General features: G+C 41.0%; 1 protein-coding gene across 4 annotated transcripts in view; it reads right to left on the bottom strand.

Moving 5' to 3' along the window:
• Nucleotides 1-27326, bottom strand: part of LOC135225732 (uncharacterized) — a 391490-nt gene that overhangs the window by 212678 nt on the left and 151486 nt on the right. For all 4 annotated transcript variants that reach the window (XM_064265117.1, XM_064265118.1, XM_064265116.1 and 1 more), the window contains exons 8-10: nt 26547-26717; nt 25707-25875; nt 2979-3291 (exon numbers count right to left, since the gene is read on the bottom strand). In XM_064265117.1, coding sequence (XP_064121187.1) covers nt 2979-3291; nt 25707-25875; nt 26547-26717 — 653 coding nt within the window. The remainder of the gene's footprint in view (nt 1-2978; nt 3292-25706; nt 25876-26546; nt 26718-27326) is intronic.

Here is a 27326-nt window from a genome sequence, read left to right as displayed (position 1 = left end):
TAATAAGTTGAATAAGTTGTATCCTGTAAACAGTTTGTGGTCTTAGAAACATTTTTATATTTCAATGGATATAAAAATGTTTTTAAGGTCACAAACTGTTTACAGGCTACACTAATTTTATCAAAACATTTTTCATGTGCATTTAACTCAATACAACACAATTTCCCTACACAAAACCAAATCTAGATTCTTCTACTATGAGAAACTTGGTCAGTTCAGCATAATGAACATTATTTTATAATACATAAAATATATTGTGATCCTAAAATTATCTAGGCCAACTCATGATGTTAATAAGACTTGCTATGAATCACATTCTTTATTTAATAAAAATTTCTATGCATATGAAACATTCACTTGAAAGACTAAGGTCTCTAGCAATTTACTTATTATGAGTTTCTAGCATTTCACTCATTATGAGAAGGCTACTCAATTTAATTTTTATTTATTTACACCTGTAGAGCTAAATTAATATAGATAACTTCAGCCTTTGTATCTTTACCTCATATTCTTTTTCACTACAGTCCTTAAATGCTTCAACACCTTTATGCCTGAATTTATATTCTTTTTATAACTGACCTTCACAATGCACAAAATTCCACTTCCGATGCTGTCAAAATCATCTTGCCCAGTCCCTTTAAGGTGATCCAAGATACCCTACAAAGCTATTACTGTACTTCTAGCCAATTCTGCATGTCAGACAATTCCAGACACATCAGTTTACTGATAGAAAAAAAAAAGAAGATAGGTATGTGGTAGTCAACAGTCCTACACATGGTAATGGGTCCCCAGTTACCCTGTGGACAACTGCCACCCTTCTTGAGTAAACTGTTCAGTACACAAGAAAAAATATTGGGTTGAGAGGTACTAGATACTTTAAATAGAGATACTACAGTGATTCCTCCCATCATCCAAACCAACACATCTAAGGGGTGCAAACATATCAAAAGTGTGGACAAAGTACGGGTTACTGTGCTAGTCTAGGCTATGCTATCTCTCAACAATTCCAAAATTCTACCGTAACCCTAGCTACTTGAATATAGGTACAGAATACTCGGTCAAATTTTTTTTTACAGAATGAAAAAAAATAAGTACTGTATATGAAAATCAAATGACCATTTTACCAGTATGTACTGTAATGCTGAACAGTAGTTCATATGCAAAAGCAATGCTACTGCACGTTATATTCACTAGATAACCAATTTTAACGTAGTTTTCAATGTAGAGTGAAATAAATAAAGCATACAGTTCTATCACTGGCCAATCATTTTCACTTAGCCTAATGTACATAGTGTACAATTGACCCAAGAATATCACTCAAAATAACAGTGTAATAAACAGCAAACCTTCAATTATTGTATTGTGCACATTCCTCTCTCTCTCTCTCTCTTAAACACAGCTGAGAAAACAAACCACAGGAATGTGACCCATTCAATGTCTAAATTTATCACCACCCACACCCAGCACATTTGGTTCTTTCTTTCCCAAGCCCCTCATCAATAAGTCAATTGGCACATGATGGTTCTCACTGAGCCAATCACCACAAGATTTTCTCACTGAGCTAATCAGCAGGCATAAAATGCTCAGCTGGTCTGCCAAGATGAAGTTTTTTTTTTTTTTTTTTTTGTGATCCCATCCAGACATTTCTCAGTCTTCATTCAACACATCCATTTACTGCAGTTAAATTCATATACCGTACTGTTTCTTCTGGATATGAACAATATTAAATTACTCACGCAAAACCAAGGAGATAAAGTTAATAAATATGACATTTTGTATGAGTACTGTAAATTAAAAGAACGAGTGCATGAATAAATCATGGCAATTTTTTAAAACATTCAAACAGTTTGGGTCTTTTTTTGCTCTGTAAACAGTTCAGCGGATACACAAGAAGTTAGGCAGTCAGTTTATGTGCAAGACTACAGACTGACATTACTCTTCTTTTGACCAAAACTGCTGTGTTTGATACTTCATATGACACAAAAGGAGCTATACTGCAGTATAATGGGTTTATGATAAAATAAAAAACAAATCTGAGGTTGATAAGCACTGCAGTCTAACTTTCATTCTAACTTATCAATTACACTTTATTTACTTTCAATGTTATGCTTCCACCTCATATAAAATATTTCCGAAAAAGTAAGAAAATTCAAGGTACAACTCTTTTACACACCCTCAAAAACTAGGTTATTAAGAATTGCATAACAGGTAGCTAGTACGCATCCACCTTAAACTCTTGGTCTAATGACCTCATATGACAATACAGCACACACCACACCACCCTCAGTATTTTTGAAATTTAACTTCACTGTTAATCATGAGTTGACCAAAATTAAAGACTGTCAATACACTATATGTGAATGATCCTTACTTCTAATTAAATTAAAAATAAATATGATCTTATTTTATTTCATCTCATCACAACTACAACATTCAAATGGAAGTTTTACTTCTTGCATTTTCACTTTGAAAATTGGTACGATACACAATAATTTCACAAGCGATTTAATGACACTATATCATACTAAACCCAGGTACATTAAAATCTCAATTTATCTAAATTCAAGGTCCTACCAACAGCAATTTATATATGTCAAATTACAAGTTTAGGGCAAAATTGTTTCAAAACTGCATTTTTCTGGAATAAGTTGAACATTTCCTTTTCCTTACTAAAACAAAATTCCTATCAATATGGAATGTGCATATCAACACATATCCTTACAATCTTATACTTATGGAAACTAAGGAATAAGCAAACAAGTTCTAATAAACCCAGGCCTAAGAGAAATGAAAAAAGGAGAGAAGAGACTGAGGAAAGGAAAAAGCTACCATTCTTGAAAAAGGATATTTTATTGGAATTAGGGCAACCCACCATTCGGTATTAACTTTTTAAAAACTATACTTACAAAAGGCTACTTAGTAAAATCCAAAAGCTAAAGTACTTATTAACACCAATCTTAAGAGAAATTGTTTCTTACCTGTGAGCCAGAATGAGTATCTTTGCAAGATGGCTTCCCAGATGGCTGAGTTTGCTGTCCTTGTTGTAACTGTTGTTGTTGCTGTGTCTGCTGCTGCTGTTGTACTTGTTGTTGCAGTGGCTGTGACGGCGGTTGTTGTCCTTGCTGCTGCAGTTGCTGCTGCTGTTGTTCAAAATCTTTTCTATCAAGAGACATAGTCATGGCATCCCTGTAACTCCTTGCTGAAGTTGGTACACTGGGTATCTCAGTGTCAAGGTAATGGAGACTGATCACAGCTGCTGTCCCTGTGGCATTGAGCACACACACTTCATCACTGAAAATAACCAATATAAATTTCTAAGCAATTTCTAATGTTACCCCTGTTCACCTTTAATATGAACAAAACAGTGTTTCATAAGACATGAAGCACGTTGTTCATACATACCCATTAATCATAAATAACCTTATTATGTATTGAGATTTCCCAGCCACACCAACCTCAATGTTCTTGAAAGATGAAAGACCCCAATGTGCATGCCAAGACCATAATCCACTATCCTTGAAGGCATCTCTACATTCCTTCATGTGGCTGCACTTTGAGCATATGCTGTGCTCTCCTAGGATTAGAACCATTTTTCTGTTGCTTTAATGTACCATTAATTATTTTTCAGCCATCATTTCTTCATTTATTCCACTTCATTCTCTTATGTTGTGTATTCCGTTATGTGAATTTTATGCTTAACTTAGTGCCATTAGTTTACAGTTGGTGAGTGCTTGCTGCCACTATTACTGGGTACTTGCTCATGTTTAGTATCTCATTACTTTTGATCCTTGAGGATTTCTGTTCTTTACATTCTTTATATTCTGCATTTTTAAAATATTTTTTGATACGTAAGGTTTTTATATATATTAAATTCCATGACATATCCTTTATTTTCTTATTATGCAGTAATTTTTGTCAATTATAAGGATACGTACTTTATTGCATTTGAAGGATTGCAGTTTCAGCAGACACTGTCTTATAAGAGCTCATCATTACCTTCATATGCTAGACCAAATTCATGGGCGATCTTCACAGATTAGACAGCCTTTCTTTGCCATGAATTCAATTGCTAAGAACATCCCAGCCTCTTCTAATCCTTATTCAACTCACTGGATGGCTGCCAAGATAGACCATGCGAGTGATTCTACAGGGAGCATTTTGTGCTGCCAAATTGGCTGGAGTGGGTTCTTAGTAGTGTCAGCTCACTTCTGACACTACTCTTCTTAGGAAGAAGATACAGTCAAGGCATGTCACCCCATACTTTTGTTTAGACATGAATCTGTTCTTCACATTTATAATGTGTACTGCATGCCAGCAAAATATAATGATGAAGAGCTTCTCCCTGAAGACCTGGTTTCTAAGTTGAGGAAGAAGCTCATCTCAACTGCAACTAGAACTACTATTACTAATCTGGGTGCTTCAGCTTTGACATCCTCTTCTGTCAGGTCTGCTTACAAGCCTAAGTTCTCTTATCCAAAAGCCAGTCAGTGTCACAGATCATCCTACACATAAGCCTTATTCTTTGTATTCTACTCACAGAAGTTATCCATTCCTTTCACAACCTGCACCACAATGACTAAACCACTCAGCTCTAAATCATCCTTTGGGTCCAGTGTTCAAGGTCATTCCCAATTCAAGTCTCCTGGCATAGTTGGCCAGAGAAGGTTTCAAAGGCTTGGGGGACCTGGGAATACAGACCACGTCATCATCACAAATATGGTTCACTTTTGGGGGATGGGTTTCATCATCTCCAAGAGACTATGAAATTTCCTTCATTATCTTAGACCTACAACCTAGTCTTAAAAAATGGTGATTAGCTACAGTGGAACCTTGGTTTTTTTACATAATCCGTTCCAGAACCTCCCACGAAGTACGAAACATATGAAAACAAAAACAATTTCCATAAGGAATAATGTAAACACAGTTACTGCATTCCAGACCCCCAAAATATTAACAAAAAACAGGTTTTGACAAAGGGAAAACCTATTTTTGGAAGTCGCTGTTGAGTCCTCAAAGGGTTTACCCTTCATGATGTGTGCCAGCGCCCCACAGTGATCAGACTAATATCAAAGAAATATCTTTCAGCCTGGTCTTTTAGCTGGGTATTTTGCCATAATGATTAACACTATGACAAGTGATAGAGTATAATGGACTCAAAAGACAAGAAGGCATTCTATCTTGTCTTCAGCAAAAGCTGTACCCAGTTTCCTACATCAAAACCTGTAGAAATGACTATTGTGCATGCACATTGGCCTTCTTGTTTTATGCTCAGGCCAGCCAAAAGACCAAGAATCATTACTCTGTTGGTCAACACAGGATGTACCTTTACCCAAATCCCATGGTTTTTCGTCAGGGAAGTGGGGGGTTTTGAGGACAACAGCGACTACCAAAAATAGATTTTTCCTATGTCAAAACCTGTTTTTTGATAGCGTAGTCGCTGTTTTGCCCTCAAAGGAGCATTATAAAGAAATTGACAGGTGACAAAAAACTTAATATCAAAAATTTTCATCCCAAATATCTCAAAGTTTTGAGATTAAATCATTTCAGGTCCAATGTCAAGCCACTAGTTTCAGTAAAAAAGAAAACAAAAAACACATAGGATATACTTTTAGCATAAAGTTCTATGGTGACTTACCTAAGCATGCTGGGTTGCGACCTTTACGCACCTTCCCCAGCGATAGTCAACATACCCACCCGTTAGGGAGACCCCTGGTTTTCTGTCGTGGTGCCTATGGGGTCAGGACTAACCATACCACCTACTGATACACACTGCTTTTGAATTTGTTCCAGCTCATGGCAGTAGGGTTTTAAGAATACTGACTCTGATGACCACCCAGTACATTCAGAAACTTCTTCAAATGATACATTTCTGAAAAAGGCCAATGATGTACTTACTTTCTTAATATCATGTGATCTAGGAAAGGAATGTGGGTTAGCCTTTTTAATGAGGGACACTAAAATTATTCTTAGCCCTTGTAGAGAGAGTGGTTTGTTCATGCTAGGATGGAGGAAAATTGGACCTTCTGAAACATTTTCCGTGACCTCTAGGTAATCCTCAAGTGCTTGAACTGGGCATAATGTTTTGTCTGCTAAACTGAGTTTTCTTATAAGAATAGGGGATTTCCTCTTTAAAGGATTCTCATTCTTGGCCAGGAATGATGGCCCAGGGGTTAACAATAACTGGTTATTAGCTCCTGATGCTAATGCTACCAAGAAGATTACTTTTTGAAGCATGCATGTGGTGGTTACGTCAGGTCTGTTGAAATGAGGCGTACATAAAAGTTTGAGTACCTTATTCAGGGACCAAGTAATTGGAAGTCTTTCGGGAGCAGGTCTCTGTAAAGAAAAAGACTACAGAAGGAAAGTGACAACTTCTATGTTGGAATCAATCCCAAATCCATAAAGCAAGGGTTCTGTTAATGCAGCCTTGTATGCTATAATTGTTGTAACTGCATAACTGGAAGATGTTTGTCTTCAAAGAGGTGTATCAGAAAATTCATTAGTGTTTCTATAGAAATCTTGATTGGGCTCTCACTCTGGATATAATCTAACCATATTCTCCAAACGGACTGGTAGTGCCAGATACATGATGTCCGTAGTTTTTGCACTAGGTACCTAGCAATATTGGATGAGTAGTTTTCACTGTGGATTATATTTTAAAAACCTACACGTGAAGGTCTAGGCTTAGAAAGGAGGATGCGTAAACGATTTTCCCTCCTACTTTCTGGGATAGTACAGTGGATGGTAATGGAATTGACCTCTTTGTCCACTGCAGAAGTAGTAGGAACCAATGCCTGTTTGGTCAATTTGGGGCTATTAGGTAAGCTGTTCCTTTGAAGGTTATGAGCTTGTTCAAAACCTTCGAAATCTGAGACAATGGAGGAAAAAGATAAATCGTCTTCCAGTTGTTCCAATCCTGTAGGAAGGCATCTCCCGCTATTGCTTGATTGTCCACATTCAGGGACACATATACTGGGAGTTTGTGATTCTCGTATGTGGCAAACAGGTCCACTTCCGGTTGTGGAAGTAGGTTGTATATTGTTTCAAAGGAGTGGTTGTCCAATGACCAATCTGTTGAGGCTGTCGCATTCCTTGACAAAGAGACTGCTATTACATTGAGCAACCCTGTAAGGTGAATTGCAGACAAACGCCACTTCTTTTCCTGTGCCATCCGAAGAATAGCTAACATTACCATATTGAGAGGAGGTGAGCGTGTTCCCAATTTTTTGATGCAAGACATTACAGTCATATTGTCTAGGACCAGCAGAATGTGTGTCTGTTCCAGAGGTTTGAGTTTCTTTAGAGACAAAAAGACAGCCATCAGCTCTATGAAACTGATATGACAATTCCTTAAGAGTAGCAAACTGCCTCCCTGCTACCTGACAATCCTGCAAATGTTCTCCCCAACCTTTCAACGAGGCATCTGTGTGTATTGTTACTGTTACAGATGGAGGAGTCAGGGTGACCTGTTTTGCCAGAGATTCCTTCCATGTCCATGGCCGAAGTATCTCCTCAAGTTTTTTATGCATTTTGTGAGATTTGTCTCGCATCCTTTTTCTTGCATATGACATCCAAAATTTTTTCATGTTTTTCAGTTGCAACCTGAGTATTGGATCTGTTATAGATGCAAACTGTAGAAGACCCATCATGCACTTTAATTGCTGTCTGGAAGCAATGGGCTGTGTCAGGAACCTTTCAAGGTTTTTCCTTATTCTGTTCCGAGCTTTGAGGGGAAGATACAAAAGGCTGTGAACCGTGTCCCAACACATTCCAAAACACTGAAAATGTCTGCTGGGTGTGATGTGGGATTTTTCCAAATTTATAATAAAGCCTTTTGACAAGAGTCTGTTGACTACTGTTCCTAGGTTTTTCAGGCACTCTTTTCTTGTGGCTCCCCAGACTAACCAGTCATCTAAATAAGCTATCACATGTATTCATTCTTTGCGGAGTTCCCGAAAAACTATCGTCACCAATTTTGTACAAATTCTCAGGGCAATGTTTAGCCCGAAAGGCATGACCTTGAATCTGTATGTACTTTTTCCTATCCAGAACCCTAGGAAGGGCTGGAAGGGAACGGCAATAGGGACATGCCAATATGCGTCTTTTAGATCTATAGAAACTGTCCAGGCCCCTTTTGGAATGACAGAACGTACTTGGGCAAGGGTAGTCATTCAAAACTTTTGGCAAACAATGTGTTTGTTCAATGTTGACAGGTCGAGGATCACCCTTCATTCTGAAAAATCCTTATTGGGAACACTGAAGAGACGTTCCTGTTTCTTTATGGCTCCTTTTTAGAGGGCCTTCTGCACATAATCATTCATAGAGGGGTCCGGTTTTTAAAAGAACCCTTTCAAAGGTGGAGGGGGGTGAGACCATTTCCACCCCAGTCCGTTGAAAATAATGCTGTGTCCCCAGAGAGAAGACTTCCATTCCTTGTGAAACCTCTGAAGTTGACCCCCGACCAAACAATTCCTATTGGGATCCCCCCTTCCTCTGCCTTTTCCCTTAATGGGCATTCCAGGTGTTGCTTTTCCTTTTCTTCTATAAGCTGGTTTTTGGACCTTGTGAAAAGGATATGATTTTTGCTGTGCAGGTTTTTGTCCCTTTTGAGGGTACTGTCCCTTCTGACTATCTACCTGCGTATGAGGAGAGCTATTGGAAGTAAATGGAGGCCTATATGATTTTTTATCAAAGCGTGCCTTTTTTGGATTTGGTAAGGGGAAATTTCTGGTTTTTTGTTTCCTGAAATCTTTTCCCAGTAGAGCATACACTGTGCAATTTTGTTGACGTATTTGTTCTTTTATTTGAGTCTCAATACTCCCCTCAAACAGGTCTCTGCAGAAGGCATTAGACTGTAATAGGGTACTCACATTGGGAACCAACTTGTTGGAGTTTTCCAGTACCTCCATTCGCACTTTTATGCACCAGTCCAAAAATTCATAGAGAGCTTCCCATAATGTTCTCATAAGGCTTTTAGCCACAACAGCAAAAATCATCCTAGATTCTTCTGGAAGCCTTTTTGTGGCTACTTCTAACAATGAGGAAGTGGCTAAGACACTAAGGAGGTGAGTTCTAGCACAAAACTCTAATACTAATGTACTTTCTGAAATCCTTCTCATTGGAGTACCAAATTGCTGAGTTGCAATATCTAGGGGGAGCTTTTCCCTATCAAAGGGAAGTTGAAGCATTGCCCATTCTTCGGTGGAGTTTTCTGAAACTGGGATAACCAAAGCAAATGGTTTTAGTTCTGCCATTGGTTCACGCTTTCTGATTACTACATAATTTTGAAAATGTGTTTTCACATGGTTTAAGATTTTCAATGTGAAGGGGCAAAAGGCTGGTCGTACATGGTGAGCCACCTGAGTCTTGTTCATAATGGCACTATAAATTCCTGTCCCATTTACCTGGTGAAGAGTTTCATCTACAGCTCTTAATGCCAAATTGCCAGCTAAGAGAACAGTTTCCTTTTGAGGCTTCTCCACATCTGGCACAGGTGGTATCAGGTGCCATTCAGTGTTAGGAAAGGCTGCCCTGTCCCTAAATTCAACATGTACTACTTCTATTATGGTCTTTCTCTCATTAATAAGATACTTACCATCCTGAGAGAAAATACACATTGAGGCATCTCGCCAAGGGTTATCAACATCAGAGTAGGATTTTAGAGTCTCTGCTAGATTTTGGTCATAAGACTCATAACCGGGACTGGCCATTTTGTTGGCTACAGTTGGGTTTGCACTCTTAACTCTTGTTTGGGCAGATTTGGTTTCAACTCTCCCCATTCCATTGCAAGATGCAGGATGTTTACATTTTGGTGTATCATGCAGTATGTCCATTATCTGTTGCCTTTCAGCAGCAAAAGCATCTTTGATGTCATTTATTATTTCCTTATGGAAGTGATCTAATACCGCAAACCGTGTATCCCTTTTGGCGGAGCTTGCAAAACCTGATTGTATATCTACAGCTGAGCTGTCTGTTCCCCAGGAGGCAGAAGTCCTGGAAGAATTGCTATAACCCACTGAATTTGCTGTTATTTCCATTGGGTTCAAAAGGATCTTTATATCTCTTTTGGGGGAAGGATCCTGATCGGCTCCTCAAAGCTGCATGGGAGATTGACTTTCTTCTACAATGTTTTTCCCATGGCTGATTGACATCTGTGTCCCTGGTCCTTCTGGGTTCAGCAAGGTTCTTTCGGTATCAATGTGTACCTCAAAGTCTTTGAGCACTTCACCTCTAGGTGAGGATTCTTCTAATTCCTCCTCAGGATGTACTACCTAGGGGGTAGTGGTGACTGATGTTATTGGGTTTTGGCCCGAATGGAATGTCAGAGAAGGGTTTAAATATATGCTGCCGGAGTTTTGCCGGATAGATATAATCTTCCCCTTCCTCACCTTTGCTAAACCCTAGGACCCATCCAGACATTCTAAAGCGAGCAGTTTCATCTTTAAAGTTTCCTGCCAAGAACATGCTACAAATCTTGCACATATCAGGCGACCAAACAAATTTTCCCTGATCATTACAGGCACTATGCCTATGGCAGGTGGTATGGGCAGTGCCCACTGGCAAAAATCACACCGAGCAACCAGCTACAGCACACCTTAATTGAGGGTCATTTCTCAAGATGGCCCTCTATACAGTGAAAAAACCAAGTTGTTATTAGAAAATTTTTTAGTATAAATTATTTTTAATACTTGAAAACTGTAAATATTAATGAGTAGTAGATATCATTTTATAAGTCAGTTTGACTACAAATGTACATTTCTAGTGCATTCTGTAAATTATTTAGGCAATTCTAGGTACTAACTCCGCACGGACTGTAAGGAATGGTCCCGTAAAAACAGAGGCCACTAAGGACTGGGGCGTCAAATGTCATTTTTCTGTTTCTGATACTAGTCCCTGGGGTTAAACTTAGCCCCCTAACAACAATTGTTAAATTTCAGTTATCAACTCAATTACTTTTAGAGAATTGTAATTTTCATATAAATACTTAACGCAGAGTTACTGCCTAGATCTGCCTGATCTGTTAACTCAAACCTTTTGAGGTTTAAATTACCTTTGAAGCCTTATTTATTTTTATATTACTTAAACTTAGTCCTTATGTATTGGTTATATTTAGGTTTTAATTTTTAATTATAACAACATCCAATACTATTCAAGTTAGTTTATGACTAACTCTATTTACTAACCTAAGCAAGTTTTCTATAAGGCTTGGTTAGTATCCTTGGTATAATCTATTCCTACCGAATAAGGTTAGGTTTTTACTTATTACCAACAAGAATTTAATATGTAGCCTAATCACCTAGTTAGGCTACATAACCAAGGTACTATTTACTGAGTCATGCAATTTTTTAAATTTTTAATAAAGTGGTTTATAAACCAATACTCCCATACATATACACATATATGTATATGGCTAACTATTTACTAACCTAAGCAAGATTCCTATAAGACTTGGGTAGTATCCTTGGTATAATCTATTCTTACCATACAAGGTTAGGTTTTGACTTATTACCAACAAGAATTAATATGTAGCCTAATCACTTTGTTAGGCTACATAACCAAGTTACTATTTAACAAGTCAAGTAATTTTTGAAATTTTTTAATAAAGTAGTTTATAAACCCATACATATACATATATGCACACACATATATACAGTAGTACCTCGAGATACGAAAGGCTTAACTTACGAAAAATCCAAGTTGCGAAAGCCAATACGAAAAATTTTACTGCTCTACATACGAAAAGTTTTCAAGATACGAAAGGTTGTTGCTATAAAGTCCCGAGATTCGCCCGGTGGACCACCGAGAAAAAAATTTTTAAAACTCCCGCACCGCCAACTGCAGTAAACTAAACGCCCACATCCTACCCGCTCTCCCATTGGTTCCTGATGCTAGTCACCCCATAAGGTCCTGCTCTCCTATTGGTCAGCATCTACCCCTTGTGCTTTAAGTATTCTATTGGTAAAAGGTTGCTGTAAATTGAAACTTAGTATTCATGCCAATACATTTAATAAAAAAAAGAACATTAGATAAAGATAGAATAAAGAATAGAAATAAATGGTTTATTATACGGTTTGTTTTAGGTAGTTTCAGTAGTTGAAGAGAGATAATGAAAATATATGGTTTTTCTTATCTTTTGTGTAAAAAGTGATTGCTTGGCGATCGTTTGATACTCGTAAGTGCTGGATGTAAACAGACATTTGGAAGCTTTTTTTTTGTTTGTTTGTTTTATTATAGTTTAATGGTTACTCAATAATTATTTGAAATGAGTACATGCAATATTTAATTAAAATAAAAAAATGTGAATAAGATATCATAAAAATATAAAAATAAAAATCAGACTGCCAACAAATACGCATTTTTTAGAATTCTTCTTCTGTTTTATTAATTACCGTTACGTATACGTTATTACGTATGCTTCATTATAGCTGTCAGTAACTCGGTATCTACGTTAGGTAAAGATAGAATAAACAAAGAATATAAATGAAATATTATTAATGTTTTGGTGGTTTCATTAGTTGAAGAGAGATACTAATGACAATTTCTGGGCTCAGCTCGTGTCGGCCTATGAAAGTATCCTTAATATCATCTTTCTCAGGCAAAATTAATCTAAAATTACCAGAGAAAAACAAAATTAAGAAATGTCAGTAAACTGACTCGCTCACTCTATAAAAGAAGTGTCAGTATGAGAATAGGGTGCGAGTGGGGAATCACTAACCACAGAGTCGTTACCCCATTTAAGACCTTACAATCTAAAATCCCCACTAAGAGAGAGCTGATACTAAGCGGGTGATGGCTGGCCGCTACTACTACTACTAGTGAGCCTCCACGGACAGCCAGCGCCCCTAGCGGTCATCCTTAATTATTAGACGGTACACGTGTACGCTTTTTCTTTCGTGCCGTGTTACTTTGGATTATCTCCTTTATTCACCATGGAACGTGCTGCCATCGCATCGGCTAAGTTAAGTGCCTCATAAGTAGTTTTACCGTTTACCGTTTAATTTAGTCTTCCCAAGGGACCAGCTATTTTCCTTCTAATAGGTCCTATACGGTTTACGGTCCCGGTCGACTCGTGGCGGCGCCATGCGCCTCATGTTAAGAATTTCCCGGTCTTCCATACTGGGACTTCCTATACTTATGGGGCTTACTATATCACGTTCATCGTTTTTTTACATCCGCCTTTATAGCTAGTCAGCCCTTTTAAACCCATTTCTCTTAGTTTGGTATTTAGGGCTATTCTGTGTTTTTTGGCCCAGCATCCCGGCTCTTGCTCTTCATCGGCTATCGCTGGCTCCGAGTAGTCAACTGTTCCTCGGAACAGTTTGCCTCCTCCTGGGCTTCTTTTTCTTTTACTAAAAGTGTATTTTCCACCTTTTACGATGTAATTTTAGTTTTATTTAGGGTGTTAGGCTAGCCTAGGTGCATGTCCCATGTGTTGGTACAGTCTGGTTCACGTGGCCTCCACGTTGTGTTGCTATCGCGGCTTAGGCCCACTTGCGGTCACGTGTTCCATAGCACCTTACCCCTTCCCCTTCCCTGCCTACCAGGTATAGGGAGGGGTCTGGGGGACCCCTTGGCTACCATGACAACCTCGTAGCCTTCCTCCCTCTTTCTCTGAGGAGGCCAGGGGTTCCTCCCAGCTGGGGTATAGGGCGACCAACTTGTCTCGGGTACCGGGTCACCGAGCGGGTAGTTGTTGGGACGGGAGGGGAGTAGGCCCCCCCCCCGCCCCCCCTCTCCTCTCTCTCGCCCGTCACGCCGGAAACCCCCCCCCATTGCTCAGTCGTCCCACCTTTCCCCCACTGTAAACGAACGGAGCCTTTGGTTAGCCCCCCGCCCCATAGTTCATCTGGCTCCGCCAGCGGGCGGGGTGGTCACTACTAGTGGTCTATTGCTTGCCTACTATATCCTGCCTTTTTCCCGCTACCGGAGGAGAGCTTGCTTCTTACCCGGGCACTCTTCTAGTAGACGGGGAAAAGAATTTATATATATTTCGTTATAAATATAAGGATATACCCTAATTTTACGGTGAATTTTAGTATATTTATCTAACTGTGTGTATACCATCTCCGTCGTCTCCGTCGTGTTTGGGCATAGCTCACCACCACACCTGGTTGGATATTTTCTCTTGTCTCCGGCGTAGCCTTAGACAACTCCAACCACCTTGTTACACAAACCGTATTATTGGCGGGGCTCTGGTTTAATCTAACTTTCACGCTCCGGCATGCAGCGGAGCAATTTGTTAGGCTGTAATGTTCCTCCTGATACTTATGTATCTTTCCACTTACAGGCTACCAACTGTCAGGTCCTGGGGGTTGTAAGCGCGAACGCTGTAACGACCCCTGCGCCCACGATGAGTGCAGGACTCACAGCCCCGTGTGCCACGACCCACAACGCCATGATCGTCTGGCACCCAGAAGCCTGCACCATCTGCTATGACCTTGTCAGTCAGCTGGTGGGGGGGGGTAAGTCGATTTTAGACTCTTTATCGTATTACTAATAACACTTAGTCATAAGCTTGTTAAACCCCGTCCCCAGCCACTAGAAGCTTCATTCCCCGGCAGCTTCTTTCGCCTTCTCTTTCAGGCTGCCGCCGTGAAGGAAGTCGCCCTAGCAACCCTGAAGGCTTGGTGGGCGCTTCGGGAAGAACGCCGCCAAGGGCCAGCCGTACATCTGGATAAGAAGCTGGCCGTTCAGATCTTCCCCGGCGGCAAATCAACAGGCTACGTTGATCCTATCTCAGCAGCCCCTCTCATCGCCTCCATACAGCAAGAGGTGCAGCAGTCATTCGGGCCCGTGGCCACGCACGAGCCGGTCCCAGACGTCGCAAAATTTTGGAGACCTGAACATCGAACCTATGGCGGTAGGGGCGGTGGAGGATTTGTTGGTTGAGGTAGGTGTGCGGGTGCGCCAAGGTCTTTCCTTGGGCGCTCCTGGATCTTCTCCTGTCCCTTCTACTGCTTCTTTTCAAGGCTTTACGGGATCTGAGATCCCTGCCCGCTCTCCCGCTCTCTCTGTACCCCCAAAGGTGAGGACAGAGAGAACAGAAGACCCTCCATAAGACGACTTCTAAGAAGTCGTTGTCGTCTTCTTCAGTAAGAAGTCTTCGACTTCCTATGCTGACGCGGTGAAGGCTAAGCCGAGCTCTTCGTACTCCAAGAGCTCTAGAAGCAAGGCTTCTAAGGAGAAGGCTCGCGCTCCAGCTGAGCCCAATGCCTTCTCCGGCCTCCACCGCATCCCATCCTCCGGCAACACCGGTTGGAGTAGCGGGACCGAGCGCCTTTGATCCCACTGCCTTCTCAGCAGTGGTGATGCAACAGGTAGGAGAGATGGTAGGCTCGCAGGTCTCCGCCCTCGAACCAAGTTTGAACAGATGTTTTGCGCAACTGTCAAACACCCTTAGTCGTCGGGCCAGTCCATCCAAGATCTCTCTAACAGAGTTAGAGAGAATGAGGACCGAGTAGCTGGGTCTTTCTCAGGCTCCTCATCCAATCTCCCCAGTAGCAGGTAGCAGGTGCTGGCATTCTCCAGCTACCTCCTTATGAGTCGCTACCAGCCTTCTCCATGGAATAACCCATGGAGAGTGGCCGCTTACGCTCCATTCAAGGACGGTATGATCTCTGTCCCGGAGTGTGGAACTCGAAGGATTGAGGACTTCGAGTTTTATCCTCCGGGATTGACTCAGCCTTTCATTGGATATGCTAGGCTGACCGTGGCGGCCCTCACTAGGGAGGACAAGATTTCCCGAGAAAACGTGCTATATAGTAGAGAGCACGCTCAGCGGGAATGGGTTCACTGCCTGGAGGACTGGGAGTGTACCAACACTAAGCTCCAGGCTTTCAAGAGTCCTTTCACTATTTTTGCGACGGAGGAGAGGCTTCTCTTCCGTTCGCTACCAAAATAGTGGAAGCGACTCTTCAGGCAGTCCTCAAGGATGAGCCCATGCCACAGCTGAGGGAAGCGGATTCTACTTCTCCTGCTTTTTTCCAGCCTTCGGAGAATTGTGGGAGAACTTGCCTGCCACATTCACGCTTGGTAAGCTTAAACCAGACTGCGCAATGGACCAGTTTGGCGAAAAGCTTCCAAGGCTGCCTGATACCTTGATCCAGGCAGAGTTCGATGCTCGAACTAGGTTTGGGAGATCCCTCAACTCCTTAATTATCACTGAGATGGCGGCACTATCGTATGGCACAGAACCACTATTTAAGATTCTGGCCAAGTCTCAGCTCCAAACAGTTCAGACGGATGCTTTCGACTTCTTCCAAGCTAGGAGGCAACTGCCGAAAGCACGTTCTGCAGGAGTGCACTATTAGGCATGAACCTAATAGACTCCTGGCTTCCAGCATGTGGGGGGGGGCGGACCTCTTCCCAGAGTCCGCTGTGAATGAGGTGCACCATGAGGCTGCTAGGCTCAAACCAGAGCCTTAGACTAGTGGGGCATCTCCTCTAAGAGGAAGAAAACAAGAATCCGCCCCTGCTGCTGGTAAGAAACTCAAGAAGTCTGGTAAAAGGTTCCAACCTTACCAGAAACATCAGCAGCAACAGCAGTTCGTTCAGGCCGTCCCAGTTACCAACAGGGACAACCATCAACCTCAAAACAGGCCCAACCCATCCTCCTGTTGTCTCCTCAGTCGCAACCCTCGACCTCTTACGCAGTCTCGCCGGCCTTCAACCCTATGTATGAAGGTCAGGCTTACCCTCCCACCTTTAATAGGCTGTCGAGAGGTAGCAGAGCGAGAGGACCACTTTCGCCAGCGTGGCACAGGAGAGCGGCAAGGGGAAGGCAGTTCAGAGGAGGGCGTGGAGGTCAACCCGCCCAACAACAGTGAGGCTCCCCAGGTAGGAGGGAGGCTGTTCCTCTTCCGTCACAGGTGGGGGTTCAGCAATTGGGCACAGAGCATCGTGTCCAAGGGATTGGGTTGGAGTTGGATCAAAGATCCCCCTCCAATCAAATCATTTTATCAGGAACCATCAAAGGAATTGACAGATTACGCGAGGGAACTCCTTCAGAAAGGAGCTATTGCGAGAGTCAAGCATCTAAAATTTCAAGGTCGCTTATTCAGCGTGCCAAAGAAGGCTCAACAAAAAGAAGGGTTAATCTTAGACTTGTCAAGGCTAAACTCTTTCATTCGTTGCGACAAGTTCAAAATGCTTACCATCTCGCAAGTAAGGACCTTACTTCCCCGTGGAGCCGTCACATGCTCCATCGATCTTACAGACGCATACTATCATATCCCTATAGCCAGGCACTTCCGCCCATTCCTAGGCTTCAAACTAGGAAATCAGACATTCTCATTCAAAGTGATGCCCTTCGGTCTGAATGTATCCCCCAGGGTATTCACGAAAATAGCAGAAGTGGTGGTTCAACAATTGAGAACTCAAGGGATAATGGTAGCAGCATACCTCGACGATTGGTTGATCTGGGCACCAACAGTCGAGGAATGTCTCAAAGCCACAAAAAAGGTAGTTCATTTCTGGAACATCTGGGGTTCCAGATAAACAAGACGAAATCCAGACTTACTCCGAGTCTCGTTTTCAGTGGCTAGGAATCCAATGGGATTTGTCTTCCCACAATCTGTCAATTCCGGTGGTCAAACGGAAAGAAATAGCCAAGTCTGTGAAACAATTTCTCAAATGCAAACAGACATCAAGGAGAAACCAGGAAGAATCCTAGGTTCTCTTCAGTTTGCCTCAGTGACAGACATCCTCCTGAAAGCAGGCTGAAAGATATAAACCGAGTTTGGCGATTGAGAGCAAACGCCAAATCTCGAGACAAGTTGTCAGTAATTCCACAGATCCTTCGCAATCAGCTCCGTCCATGGACAAAGGTGAAGAACCTGGCCAAACTAGTACCCCTTCAATATCCCCTTCCAGTGCTAAACCATTCACACGGATGCCTCCCTGTCCGGGTAGTGGGGTGGGGGGGATATTCTCAATTCAAACAAGTTCAGGGGACTTGGTCAGTTCAGTTCCGCCAGCTCCACATAAACGTCTTGGAAGCAATGCAGTATTTCTTACCCTGAAGAGACTTCTTCCCCCGAAAAAGTCTCATCTAAGACTAGTTTTGGACAGTGCAGTGGTAGTTCAATTGCATCAACAGAGGAGGGTACAAATCCAAACATGTGAACCATGTCATGATAGCCATCTTTGCACTAGCAGACAAACACAAATGGCATCTGTCCGCCACTCACCTGGCGGGGGTAAGAAATGTGATAGCAGACGCTTTGTCCGCCCTTCGGTCCCCTCTGGAATCAGAATGGTCCCTGGACGACAGGTCATTCCAGTGGATATGCCGGAGAGTCCCAGGTCTCCAAGTGGATCTCTTCGCCTCACAAGCGAACCACAAGCTCCCTTGCTATGTGGCCCCCAACCTGGACCCTCTGGCTTATGCCACGGACGCCCTGTCGTTAGATTGGAATCAGTGGAGGAAAATTTATGTCTTTCCTCCAGTGAATCTTCTTTGAAAGTCTTGAGCAAGCTGAGGACTTTCAAGGGACTAGTAGCTCTGATTGCTCCAGACTGGCCCAAGAGCAACTGGTATCCTCTGCTTCTGGAATGGGTCTCCGAACTCAACGGATTCCCAATCCCAAAGCTGTCGCAATCAGTACAAATGAGGACTGTGTTCGCTTCCTCAAGGAATTCCTTCAGACCCTAACTTTATGGACTTCATGAAGTTTGCGGCTAACAAAGATGCTAAGATTGATCCGCAAAACATCCTCTTCCTAGAATCAGATAAGAGAGAGTCAACTATTAGACAATATGACTCAGCTGTTAAAAAATTAGCATCCTTCCTGAAAGAATCAAACACTACAACCATGACAGTTAACTTAGCTATATCCTTTTTCAGATCCTTGTTTTGAAAAAGGTTTAGCAGCTAACACTATTACTACTCATAAATCGCGGCTTTGAGGAAGATCTTTCAGTGGGTTTCCAGATAGACCTAACAGAATCTTACTTTACGTCTATTCCTAAAGCCTGTGCTAGACTTAGACCCTCTCAAAGGCCTACTGCAGTCTCATGGTTCTTAAATGATGTCCTCAAACTAGCCTCAGATACTGACAACTCGTCTTGTACATTCATAATGCTTCTTAGAAAGACGTTATTTCTTATTAAGCCTAGCTTCAGGAGCTAGAATTTCAGAACTGTCGGCTCTATCCAGAGATGCGGGTCATGTGGAATTCCTCCCTTCAGGAGAAGTTCTGCTTGCTCCGGATCGTAGTTTTTTGGCTAAAAATAAAAATGAGGATCCTCTTGCAAGGTGGGCTCCTTGGAAAGTCATCCCACTTCCGCAAGATCCTTCTCTCTGCCCAGTATCACTTTAAGAGCCTTTCTATCTCGCACATCCTCAAGATCCTCAGGTTCTCTCTTCATGAGAGAAAAAGGTGGTACTTTATCAGTAAAAGGAATTAGACAACAGATCCTTTACTTCATTAAACAAGCCAATCCTGATTCATTTCCAAAAGCACATGACATCAGAGGAGTAGCCACCTCAATTAACTACTTTCAACATATGAACTTTGAGGATCTTAAAAAGTATACTGGATGGAAATCTCCGACAGTCTTTAAACGTCACTACCTAAAGTCCTTGGAATCTTTAAAAATTTTCTGCAGTAGCAGCGGGAAATATTGTTTCTCCTGATACTGTATAGTAGTCATAGTATAGATCCAGGTCTCCTTTCTACCTACCTCGTCCAACATGCCTCACCCTATCGCCATGCCACTCGGATACTCTAGCCTTAGCCGCTGAGATCATATTGGTGGATTGTCCCTTATTTTTTTTTTGCTAGGGACATCCACACTATGTACTTATAATGTACTTCAGTGTCCCTACCCTTATTTTTATGCTAGGGTAGGACACAATGTGTTTGTATATTATGTAAATACCTTACTTAAGTGAATCTATTTTGTTAATTTGCATTGCATTATTGGATATTACTATGTTTAATATAAGTTAATTTTAAGTACTTTATATTGTTGGCTTTCTTTATCATGTCATTGTTTAGCATAAGTTAGCTTTAAGTACTTAGTTTGTATTCTGTAATATACCTGATTCACTTATATTATATACCTCTTTTTTACAACTGATTTTCATTTGTCCTTTTTCCCATCTTGTCTGTTTCTCTGGTACTCTTTCATAGGCCGACACGAGCTGAGCCCAGAAAAGGGATTTTGACGTAGGAAAAATCTATTTCTGGGTGATTGGCTCGTGTCGCCCTATGAAACCCACCCTGTCTTTGTTTACCCACCCTGCAGGACAAGATGTTCATAGATTAAGGATGACCGCTAGGGGCGCTGCTGTCCGTGGCGTCACTAGTAGTAATAGCGGCCGCATCACCCGTTAGTATCAGCTCTCTCTAGTGGGGATTTTAGATTGGAAGGTCTAAATGGTGAATGACTCGTGGTAGTGATCCCACTCACCCCTATTCTCATACCGACACTTCTTTTATAGAGTGAGCGAGTCAGTTTTACTGACATTTTCTTAATTTTGTTTTTCTCTGGTAATTTTAGATTAATTTTGCCTAGAAAGAATGATATTAAGGATACTTTCATAGGGCGACACGAGCCAATCACCCAGAAATAGATTTTTCCTACGTCAAAATCCCTTTTATGGCTTACTGTGTGCTAGGAAAAATGATTGCTTGGCGCTCGTTCGATACTCGTAAGACGGGTAAGAGCTGAGAATGTAAACAATCGATTGGAAGGTTTGTTTTTTGTTTGTTTGTGTATTATAGTTAATGATTAATTAATAATTATTTGAAATGAGTACATACTGATTATTTATACATTTTATTGGCATATTCTAAGCTTTTAGCTCTTAGGTTTAGATGTCAGAACCATAGACTAGGCTACAGTAGCAACCGCTAACATAGGCTAGGCTTATTGCTAAGGGACATATGCTAAAGTCCTAATATATGCAGTGAAAATGGGGTTGAACATTATATGCAGCTGAATATTACTCAAGTATGTACAGTATTTTGCCTTTTTGGAGTCATATTTCTTCCGTCGTAACCCTAGAACATGTGTTTTAGGCCTGGAAATATAATTTACTGGGGTGTTTTTGGAGGGCTTGGAACGGATTAGCCATTTTACATGTAAAATGTGTTCCAAGATACGAAAAACTCTTGATACGAAGGCCGTCTCGGAACGGATTAATTTCGTATCTCGAGGTACCACTGAACACATATATGATAGGATACTAATCATAGCAAAACAGACATTTTTGCTAAGCCTCGATTAGTTTTAGCATGTTATATTACTGATAAACTAGCCTATATAAAACCATCATACCAACACTAACTTTCCTGCTAGGTTATTTTACCTTATAAGCAAATCAACAATTACTCCAAGCATAACTTAAGAGTAATAATTCGAATTACACTTTCAGCACCCCATTCAACATGTTAAAATGTAGCTCCAAGTTTTAGACTACTATTACATTTGGCACCTGTTGGCAATTTGACAAGCCTTAGAATACATATTCTAGGCTAACAACTTTGATTAATAGTGTTAGTAAGAGGTTTACTGCTTAAAACTAGGAATTATCTGGCTTGGTTTATTTCAGTTATACAAAATGTGGCAAAATAAAACTAAAATGTTGTAGCCTGTTTATCTACTTCTAGGTACTTATCACCGAAAAATTAGGCAAGTACTTAGGGTTATTTAATCATTTTTAATATAAACCATCTTAGGTTACGGGCTACCAATAATTGCCATTCCTAGTCTAAAATTACTTGTCCTAAACCGGCTAGGCTACTAGCTCATGTAGGCTACTGCCTCGGAAATTGTAGAAACCACTATCTGAAAAGATGAACTAAATTAATAATACAATATGGAGTAGTTCTATAGGCAAAAAAACCTCCAACAAAAATTTATTTAAAAATACTTTTCGCGCTCATAAAGGCTAGCCAGGAACATGTGTCTCGCCGGTCACATGTTCTAAACAACACTGGACAGGTAAAGAAAACACCAGTTTTCGTACTCACAATAAAATTTTCTTGTTCCCCAGTTTTTAACCTAACTATTTTAACTAAATCTTAAAAATAAGCACTTAACTTTCAAATTTCTTCAATTCCATGATTCTGGAGATTGATCTCAAAGAAAAAATCTCAAGGTAGAGGAGCACTGGCAGAATAGACTATGGTCTGTGTTGACCAGAGGAGTAATGGTTCTTGGTCTGTTGGCTGGCCTGAGCATACAACAAGATGGCCGATGCACATGTGCAATAGTCACTTCTACAGGTTTTGACGTAGGAAACTGGGTACAGCTTTCGCTGAAGACAAGATAAAATGCCTTCATGTCTTTTGAGTCCATTATACTCTATCACTTGTCATAGTGTTTATCATTATGGCATAATACCCAGCTAAAAGACCAGGCTGAAAGATATTTCTTTGATATTAGTATGATCACCATGAAGTGCTGGTGCACACCATGGAGGGTAAATCCTTTGAGGACGAAAATAGTGACTACACTATCAAAAAATACATTATATAGGGAATAAACACATTTACATACCTCAAACAATGAGAAATGAAGTTTTCATAATAAAACAAATAGTATTGTAATACTTACCTGAACACCTGAATTAGCCCTGGTCACTGACCAGCCTGAACTATATCCTCACAGATTTACCCACAAAATGGGTAATTTTAACTGTCAGTGCTACCAATGCTGCAGGTAAAGTCTAGTCAAATGAGTTACCTGTATTACTGTTGGCAACGCTGCCGCAAATACCAGCTACCAGAGGCCTGCCTCCTCAATTGAATCATTCACTATCAAACTGAAGTTGGTAGGAGGGTGGAAATCATTCAGGTGTTCAGGTAAGTTGTTCAGGTAAGTATTACAATATTAGTTTTATTATGAAAACTTCATATTGAAATACACTCCCTGAACAATAATAATAAGAGTTATGGTGTCATAACATACCTAACAGAGGTTCCATTAACCGGTTTTTGGCACCATCAACCTTAAATCACCATAACATACCTAACAGAGGCACCATTAACTGATTACCGACACCATTAACCATAAATCACCAAGTTTCAGTTGATGACAGTTTTCACTTATCACCACCCTGCTGAGAACGGAACCCCCACCGATAACTGGGGACTGCTGTAATGAAACGAATAATGAACATCTAACCTCACTTTTACCTTTATGGAAGATTTGTTAGCATATAGATGATGGAGAGAAGGGGGGAGGAGGAGGAGGAGGAGGAGGAGGAGGAGGAGGAGGATGCGGAGGAGGAGGAGGAGGAGGAGGAGGAGGAGGAGGAGGAGGAGGAGGAGAGGTTATTGTTTGGAAGGGGAATCCCCCTCAAAAAGGATTTTTGGTATCAAAGACCTATCTGGGGTTACTTCTCTTTCTTTCTTACTGGCACTATCTGGGATGACTTCCCCTCTTCAGTTTCTACTAGCAGTAGGACCTGCTTGTCACTGGACCCCTGTCGCACAATAAAACTGTCCAGAGACATTTGTTTGTAATTTCTTTAAAATTTGCCTAAAGTGGATATGGCATTGTCATTAAAGATGTTGGAGACACAGATTACAACACCTTTGTTGGGAAGATAATTATCCATAAAATCTTTTACATCACTCCATTTGAAAACATGACCTTAATCACTGAAGTAGGCACATATGTATGCCCGTTTGCTTTCTGAAATTTTCAAACCAGCCTCTGCTGGCCTTAAATTCATTAACAGCAGCACTTGTAGGGATTTTCTTACTGTGATCAGCATGCAACACCCTCCAACACTCTGCTACGAGTTTTTTCTTAAATTCTATGGTGTTTCTCGTATTTTTTACAGAAGGGGCGGTACTTGGAACTTTCTTTGGCCCCATGATGGCTTATCTAGCAATTGTACTCAAATAAAAAAAAACACAAAAGAGCACAAAACAACGAACACAAAATACTTGATAGTCTCCAGTTATGAAGAGATAGGGACTAAAGACTGCTGAAACCTTTCCACATCAGGGTGACAAAGGAGGTTGTCCCATTGAGGAATTTCTCTTGAAACCTCTGACAGAAGGGACAGAAGGTCTGGGAACCAATCCCTCTCCTGAACCAGCTTCTCTCAGGAAATTGTCAAGACTAGCAAGTCATCGAGGTATCTCAACAGGCAAATCCCTTGAGCAATAGCCCACATCGAAAGCTAAGGCAAAGACCCTTGTGAAAACTTGAGGGGTTGTAGTCAAACCAAAGCAAAGGACCTTGAACTGGAAGACTTGCTCTCCAAGGCTGAAGCGAAGGAATTTCCTGGAAGAGGGTGAACTGAAATCTGGAAGTAACCATCTTTCTGTCTCTATCCTGAATCTCGTCCTCCCGATGAAGTGGTTCAGTGTGGAAAGATCTATCACTGGCCTCCAATTGCCAATAGCCTTTGGAACCAAGAAAATCCGACTGTAAAATCCCGATGAAGGACAAAGCACTTCCTCCATTGTGCCCTTGTCCAGCATCTTCAACACTTCCTCCCAAAGAGCCAATTACTTTGGACAGCCTTGAGCATAGGTTAGGTGGAGGAGGGATCTGTCTGAGAGGGGAGGAGGGAAGTCAAAAGGTAGTAGATATCTCACCCGAAGGATATCTACTAATTGCCATTTGGCCCAATGGCTTGCCAGGCATCCACCCAACCGTGACAATGGGAAGGGAGTGGAGCCCTCTCTATCAACAGCCTGCTCTGCCCCTTCCTCTAGCTCCCCCCTCCTGGCCTGTAAGAGCAAGGCTGTTGCTTAGATTTACACGGAGCAGTAGACTGGGGAGTCCATACAGACGTCAAACACTTGGCCAACTTCCTCAGAGGAGACGGCCTACTCTGCCTTGGAAGGAGGAGGAGGAGGAGGAGGAGGAGAGGAGGAGGAGGAGGAGGAGGAGGATGAGGAGGAGGAGGAGGAGGAGGAGGAGGAGGAGGAGGAGGAGGAGGAGGAGGAGGAGGAGCCTCCGACTTCAAGACTGCCTGCAGAACCAGTCTATCTTTGGTATCAACACGCCACCAGTCTATTGCATCTTCTAATTGTGTTCTCGGAAAGAGAAGCTGACTACAGGAAGTCTCCATTAAGAAGAGATGACAAGTACTCAGAATCTGCCAATCCTGCTACCTTCGACAAGGCCACACCCCTCCTAACCAGGAGAAGGTTGGCCCACAAATTAGCACTGAGGTGGCCCAGGTAAGAGATGACCTTAGCACTGAGGTGGCCCAGATAACAGATGGCCTTAGCACCAGACTGCAGCAACCTGATAAAGGAGGGCGAGTTAATGGAAACTCCATCAGAGTGACACAATGCTATCCTTGCCACTGCTGTAGACCATAAGACAGAAGAAGCAGTAGACTTCATAGTAGAGGCCTCTTGCTGCCAAGATTACTACTTGCAGGAGGATTAGATATTTATTTATCACCTACTTTGGGCCTCATTAATATGTATCTACATACATGTAATGCTCACTTAAAATCCATTTTCACCACCAGATTTTATTAACAACATATATTGCATATGAATTCTAAAGCAATGGTAACATATTACATATGGTCCTAACACTTACTTTATCTCATCTTTGAAAGCTAATGAAAAACTAATTTTCCTGCAACATAAATGCAAGAAATGATTCTCCCACACAGCATACTCTCATAAAGGTTAGTAAAAATTATTCATAAGAACTTTATAAGAATTATAAATAATTATATATTCCCATACTAAAGAAAATTTACTGTACTATACCTAATTGTTGTGAACTCCTCATATCCAAGGACTACATTACACGCCAGGGCACGAGCATGTGATCGTATTTCCATGCGCAACTGTGTCCACCAATTATCACGAGTTTCAACCTCTTCTGGTGTGTGAGTGCGATCTAGCAATTTCACTGAACGAGCACTTACAGTGCCACCTGGAAATTAGTGCAGTTTTAACTGAACATAAGCAACAAGCAGAATAACATTATGATATGTTTCTTAAGCAAACATTTCCTTGTATGGCTAGTACAAAGTGGCTACAATCAAATGCAGAGAAAGATTCCAATATCCTACTATAGATTCATTGTTTAAACATGTAAGATTCCAATATCCTACTATGGATTCATTGTTTAAACATGTTCTCATTACCTTTTTCTAACTACAGAACTTAAAAACTATCTATACACATTCATCTACTTTTCTGAATTAAATCATACTTTACAATTAACCAGGCTAAATCAACTTCATTTTCTTGCTTTTTTCAAAAAAATATTACTGAAGTTAAAAAAAAAAGGGCATTGGTCAAATGGTTTTCCTGTCCAAATATGCTACCGGATTCACAACCTTCAATCTGCCTTGTTGAGATACTGTTCACGAGTCTGGATATCATATAATCAGCATCCCAAGGTTTTGTATGTCAAAGGCAAAGCTCTTCAAGGCAGTAATTTTCTTTTTCTTACCAATACAGCTGTAGTAGTTAAGATACATACTACTGTTACATAAAATACTATTTGGTCAATTTCATGAGTTTTATTTTGGCTGGATATTAAAATATATAATTCAAAATTTCATGAAGTTTAAATGCACTCTAGATTTTCATACATACCAAGATGCTGTAGAAACCCTGCAGGAAATTTTTTCATGGTTAGAAAAGGATATTCCAGCATGTCAAAAGAGTCCTGCGTCATCACAGGACGATGAACACCAGTTAGTGTTCCACCTTTACTTGTGCCTCCACCACCACCTGAAGAGCCTCCACTCCCTGCCAAACTACCACCTGAAGTATATTTAAATGTACCTGTAACAATGTTTGCTAAGAGAAAAACAATGGGACTAATACTTTTATTAACTTGGGTAATCAATGAAGCAACATTTCTTGAATCAAATGACCAATGTGTCAACCAACAACTTTACAGAAGGCAAGGCTCTAACATAAAAATAGACAAACTAAAGACAACAGAAAACACATGGATAAAAATTTATAAAAAAAAAAGTAAACAATTAAAAATAGATAATTTCAGTAAGCTATAGCACATGAACAAGGCTCTTTAAGCAGAATCACCAAAATTCAGACATTAACATCCACAGCTCTATGTACAATATCAAGTTGGTAACAGTAACCCAGGATCTGATACAAGAGAACAGCTGTGCACCATTAAGATGTGAAAAGCACCTACGTACATATTATAATGAGCAAAAGTGTGGGGATGTCTAAAAAAATTTAAAAAATTATATTTACATTACTGTGCTACAGTACATGAAAGTCAACATCATAATGCAGTATCAACATATTTGTAAATCTTCAGTTCACTGTGTTTCACTTTTTCTCTGATAGGTCAGCAGCGACACCACAAAGCAATTTTCAGTCTGTTGCTTCCACAACTTC

Source organism: Macrobrachium nipponense, chromosome 13 (genome assembly GCF_015104395.2).
Source record: "Macrobrachium nipponense isolate FS-2020 chromosome 13, ASM1510439v2, whole genome shotgun sequence".
Classification (NCBI taxonomy): Eukaryota; Metazoa; Arthropoda; class Malacostraca; order Decapoda; family Palaemonidae; genus Macrobrachium; species Macrobrachium nipponense.
Note: the sequence above shows the minus strand (reverse complement) of the source record. Positions and strands in the feature narration are given on the sequence as shown.